The sequence below is a fragment of the Chlamydomonas reinhardtii genome, assembly GCF_000002595.2.
Source record: "Chlamydomonas reinhardtii strain CC-503 cw92 mt+ unplaced genomic scaffold scaffold_52, whole genome shotgun sequence".
NCBI classification, from domain to species: domain Eukaryota; kingdom Viridiplantae; phylum Chlorophyta; class Chlorophyceae; order Chlamydomonadales; family Chlamydomonadaceae; genus Chlamydomonas; species Chlamydomonas reinhardtii.
Window position 1 is genome coordinate 425 of NW_025061565.1, and position 5817 is coordinate 6241.

The 5817-nt window shown below is 62.7% G+C and overlaps 1 protein-coding gene across 1 annotated transcript; it reads left to right on the top strand.

Moving 5' to 3' along the window:
* Positions 1-821: 821 nt before the first annotated feature.
* On the top strand, positions 822-5144 carry CHLRE_52g761647v5 (uncharacterized protein; the record flags this gene model as incomplete). Its single annotated transcript, XM_043073071.1, has 6 exons — positions 822-1501; positions 1820-2481; positions 2836-2964; positions 3989-4198; positions 4670-4776; positions 5054-5144. Coding segments are annotated over exons 1-6 (1350 nt in total), but the record flags the coding sequence as incomplete, so codon positions are not given.
* Between the last annotated feature and the right edge of the window lie 673 nt (positions 5145-5817).

Genomic DNA, 5817 nt, shown 5'->3' on the forward strand with positions numbered 1-5817 from the left:
TCAAGCCCGAGGCATATCTCACTATATCCAAGATTTTATGGAGCAAGCTTCCGCCTACATACTTGTTTTGTGCTTGAAGCCCAAGGCAGTCAAAAATCAGTCGCGCGAAGGCATCTGGAAGTGCTCGACTTGCAAGTACTCGAAAATGTCGTTGTAGCCGGGGTAGCCGTTGTTAGTCGGAAAAATCAGCCTATGTGAAATTCTCAGTTGGAGCTCATCATAAACCATTCATAATATCACTGAGCTACGCTGGGGCTGACTCTAGGAATGAGCCGAATACGGCCGAATTGTGCGTGTCGTAGCCTCGATCCCCCCACCCCCGCGGCCCATGCGGCCTCGTCTGGCGACGTTCCCGCCTCCCCAGAAACACACAGACACTTCTCCCACTCCTCCCACTACTTTCCCCGCCCGACCAAGTTTTCCGACCCTCCATACCGTTACCGATTTCCCCTGTTTCGCCTATCCCTCCCTCTTCAGTCGCGCGAACAGCAATTCCAATCGCTCCCTCCTCCGGTCCACACTGGCTCATCTGTCTTTTCAGGCGCCCCCATCAATTACCGTGCCTGCCGCACATATCTCGCACGAACTGTCCTCTCCCACCCATCTGCAACGAACGTCCCGAACGTCCACCGTGTACCCCTGAACGCGCACAGCCCCCCCCATTGACGTTCAGTTTCTCTTGCCAGGCCTGCTCAAAGATGTAGGTACGGCCGGTAAGAACCTGCGCGACGACTTGGGTCAGTTGGGAGTGGGGGCGACACGTGCATGCACGTGCCGCTTAGTACCGCATGTCCTTCCCGTCCTTCCTTGCCGTGCCTTACGACCTTTATCATACCCCAGCGACGCGTCACAACGCCAATTCCACACCCTTACGATATCACTCGCGTTCCCACTCGGTGAACGCGTCACCACGGTTTCGAGGGGGCACGGAGGGCCTAGCTGCGCGATCGCGATCGCGCCGGTTACACGCTCAAGACATTGCCTGTAACCATGTTGCAGCTCCAAAGACTCGGGCAATGGACACTGTATCTACATATAACAATATATACTGCGAGCTCGCAAGGTTTCGGGCCAAGCACGCCAGCCTAGACGCGGGGCGAACGGCTCGAAGGGCAGTTTTGCTTTAATAAATGCATTGCTTTGAGAACTATTAGTACGTAACCTACCGGGAACAACACTGATTGCGACTATATCGAGACCCCAAACAATTCGCAAATTTGTTTTGCTCGGTCCTTACCTGACCACGACAAGAATGCTGCACTGCTATTTACATGCGGCAAAGCTAGGATACAAACAGCTCAGGCATGGCGGGGCAGGGTGCTGGAGGCCGTAAACGGAGTCCGCACGCATATGGACCTTCGCGACGGTTTGCCCAGCGCGGAGGATGTGGATGCCACCAGCTTATTGCTTGCTGCGTTTGAGGAGCAGCTGCCTGACCGGCTGCTCGGCAACGCCTTGGCGCTGCTGAAGCTCCTCCACGCTGTGGACACCTTCCCGCACGGTTGGTGTTGCGCTCAGTGCTATCCTGCTGTGTGTGGCGCCCTGTGCCGGCTTGAGCTAAGGAGGGACTGTGCGTGGCTCCAGCAATAACTCGTGACAGTCTTAACAGTCTCCAGGACTGTCGTAGACAGGGTTGCGGTGACGAGTCAGCGCCGCGGAGCTTCACATGATGGCGGGGATTTCAGTACTCGGCGTCCGTTGTGTGCCAAGGCCCGCACGCCACGCCACGCCACGCCCCTACCATGACAACCCTCCTCCACCCCCTTGCAACCGTCCCCCCTCAACCCCCCTGCAAACCCCCTTCCCTTTCTTCCAACAGGCGGCCTGTATGAAGGACCCTACGCCGCTGCAGCTGCGGAGCGCTACCGCCGCTACTGGCTGCCGCTGCTGCGCGTGTGCTGCTACGAGGGAGCACTCACGACCAGTCACACGGAGGCGGGGGGAAGTCACAGCCGCCACGGACACGGGCACGGACACGGGCAGGGGCCGGGCGGCGGCGGCGGCGGCGGCGGTAGCAGCAATCCGCGCAAGCAGAGCTATACTCGCGGCAGCAGTAGCCCCGGCCCGCAGCGGCAGCGCTCCACTTCCGTGAGGTCGAAGCAGGGCCCTGGCAGCGGCGGCGGCGGCACGGGCAGCCAGCGGCAGCGGCAGCAGAGCAACCGCAGCGGAAGTGGCGGCGGCGGCGGCGGGCCGCCGGGCGTGGCGTCGGGAAAGAGTTGGACGGCGGCGGTTGCAGCACTGGGCGGGATGAATGGGATGGCGACGGCGACGGCGGCGGTGGTGGCGGCGGGTGCCAAGGCGGAGGCGGCGACGCTGGCGGGCGCCCGGGGTGGCGGCGGCGGCGGCGGGGCTCGTGGTGTGTCGACGGGCGGGGTGTTGTTGCGACTGCCGCAGCCGCCGCTGGACGTGGCGTGGATGTGGTTCCTGCACCGGTGCCAGCCGGACGCGTACAGTCGCGACCTGGACGCAGCCTGCTCGCCGGTGAGAGGAGGGAGGGGTGGGATGAGGGTGGGGGTGGGGGCGGGCGGGGGTGGGGGTGGGCGGGGTTGAAGTTCCATTTGCACCATTCCATGGAAAGCAAACCGTCCGGGGGCAAAAATGACAGGTGTGTGTGTATATGTGTATATGTGTGTTTGTGTTTGTGTTGCAAAGAGAGAGAGAGAGTGTGTGTGTGTGCGTGTGTTTGTGTGTGTGTGTGTGTGTTCAAGGGTAGGGTGGAGCGGATGTGGCACCCGGCCGTGGCGCCGCGTTCCTCACCCCGACCCCTCCACCCCAACCCCCTCCCTCCGTCGCCCCCTCCCTCCCGCCCTACCTCCCTCCCCCCTCCCAACGCAGGAGCCGGGTGTGCTGTCCGCCGCTGACTGGGACGAGGCTGTGAGCCGCCTGCCGGAGGCGGGGCTCATCACAGCCACACTCAGCTTCAGGAACGCCACACCGCCGCCCGCGCCGCCACACCGCACACAGGTGCGGGCGTGTCTGCGTGTGTGTGTGTGTGTGTGTGTGTGTGTGTGTGTGTGTGTGTGTGTGTGTGTGTGTGTGTGTGTGTGTGTGTGTGTGTGTGTGTATGTGTGTGTGTGTACGTGTGTTAAAAAACGAAACGAAAGCCCGCCCAATGACGCGACGGAGTTACTTACCGATACCCACCATTTTACCGAGCGTCGCGTGACTGTCGTGACCCAGGTAGTCATACTTACCCGCGATAAGCCTGGAACCCCACGGGCGACCATTCGGCCTGACCCCGCGATGCACCTGTATGCGTCCATGCTCCGCACCCTGGGCGCGCTAAACAACGTTTACCCAGCACGCCTAATTCCCGGATTCCCGCCCGCTGGTCGTAGTCGAGCTCACCTATAGGCAAAGGTGGAAGCATGGGCATAGGGCGGCAGCGAGGAAGTGTCACGGGCATGTGAATGGCAACGGCGATAAGAGAGGCGGCGTGCAGCAGACAAGCTAGGTATCACGCTTCCCAAATCCCGCCCACTAAGTACAATAACACTATTGGAAGAGGGCGAGTTAGCGGTGGCACTGCGACTAAACGGGGTCGAGGCTGCATGGGGGACGTGGCGGGCGGCGGTTGCAGCGTTTCCAGACGCGTGTCAAGCTGGTGTGTGTGCGTGTGACGTGTGTGCGTGTGTGTGTGTGTGTAAGTACGGTTTCCATGGTTGCATCCTCGTGTCTCGTGATCGAGTATTCGGGACAGCCTGCGAGGCGCACCAGGCTCAGGCTGCCGCCACCGCGCGTGTGTCTCGTATGTCGCTAGGGAAACACAAGGGGAGCGGGGCCGGTGGGGGCATGTGTGGAGCAATGTCCCAATGTTGAGCACTTGCCCGCATGTGTGCGCGGCGCAAAGGACGCGCAACCACAAGGGCCGCGTGTGCAACCGCTTGTGTGTATTGTGCGCCTACGCGCCCCGGCACCCCCCGCGCCCCCCACACCCCCCGCACCCCACGCGCCCCCCGCACCCCCCGCACTGCCGCATCCCCTGCAGGCGCTGTGGCAGCGGCTGTTTCAGGCCGCCCCGCAGCCCTACTGGCCGCCGCCGCAGCCCGGATCACACGCAGACCTGGCGGCAGTGGCGGCCGGCGGCGGCGGCGGCGGCGGCGGCGCAGGAGGGCAGCAGCAGCAGCAGCAGCAGGCGGCTGTGGCGCCGGCTGTGCGGGCGTATGAGGAGGCGTATGGGAGCGAGTGCGCAGCCGAGGTGGGCAGGAGAGGGGGGGGAAGGTTATGTGCCCGAGCCCAATAGAATGAGCCCAATAAATGAGCCCAATGCAATGAGGTCCCACAAGTCAAAGAATCGTCGCCCAACCAAGAAATGCAGGAAGCGGGGGAGAGCGGGCACGTGGGCGCTGGGCAGGGAGAGGGCAGTGGGCACGTAGGGGGTGGGTGGGCACCTAGGGCTAGGGTGGAGGGGGCTGGGCAGGCGGGAGGGCCTTACAGGGGTAGTGGCAGGGTCCCTGGAAGGGGGGCTGACAGGGCGGGCTCAATGCAGGAGGGACGGCGCCCCCGCCCCCGCCGTCTCCGTCGCGGCAGCCACCTCATCCACACGGTGTGAGCCCTACTCATTCCACACTCGTGTGTGCTAGCCTTACCAGACCCCGCCTGTGGCCTCGCCCGCACCAACACGCACACACACACACACACACACACACCCTGTGTGTGTGCTCCACAGGTGTCTGTGGACCTGCTGCCTCTGAGCCAGTGCCTGGGGGGCCTGCTGCACTCGCTGTTGAGGCCGGAGTACAGGCAGCGCGGCACCATGCGCAGGGCGCGGAGCAGGTGCGGCGGGGCGTGGGGTGTTGGGCGGAAGGGGAGGGGGAAGGGGAGGGGGAGGGGGAGGGGGAGCGGGTGTATGTGCCTGAGCCGAACGAAAGGGGGGCGGGGACGGGGAAGGGGCTGACGTCTTGTGGGGTGGGGTAGTTGGCATGGCATGGGGTTCCTGGCATGACTGGGTGAAAGAGGGCGCACACACACTCGGGCGCACACACATTGCCGCGTTTGGGCGGGTCGTCCTTCCGTGCATGTTTCACACCTTCCTGAACGCCCACGCACGCAGGTACGCGCGGTTTTGGGTGCTACAGCTGGTGCACGATGAGGAGGTGCTACTGCCGGCCGCAGACATGGCGCTGTTCTGGCTGGCGCACATGAGGTGGGGGCCTGGAGAGGGGAGTTTAGGTGGGGGCTTGGGGGAGGCGTGTGTGTGTTTCGTGTTTTGTGTGTGTGTGTGTGTGTGTGTGTGTGTGTGTGTGTGTGTGTGTGTGTGTGTGTGTGTGTTATAAAGAGCACAAGGAAAACATAGCGCAAAGACAGTATATGCGATGCAGCAAAGCGACGGTGTGTGTGTGTGTGTGTGTGTGTGTGTGTGTGTGTGTGTGTGTGTGTGTGTATGAGGGGGGGGGCGCAGACATGGCGCTGTCGTGGCTGGCGCACATGAGGTGGGGCGGGGTTGGGGTTGGGGTTGGACGTGTGTGTGTTTGAAGGGGGAGGGGGCGATCGGATTGGGTTGGGTGGGTGGGATTGTGATGAGGTGGCCCTGCCACACGCCTACTGTCTTGTCCCTGCCCCGGCCTGCCCATGTGCTCGCCCCTGTGTTTACGCCTGTGTGCGCCCCGTTGTGCCTGTGTGTTCCCACGGAGCGTTGGCACTCCAAACATGTGACGCTTTGGCTCCGTCTTTCATGGGCGGGTGCTCTCCGCTCTCCTCGCTCTTTGCGCTTGCATCCCATGATCCCTCCCTCCCATTTCCTGTCCGTCCCCAAGTCAACGAATTTTTAAACGAGTCGTGAAAGCAAACCCCCCTTGTGTGTCCGTATCTCCCCCT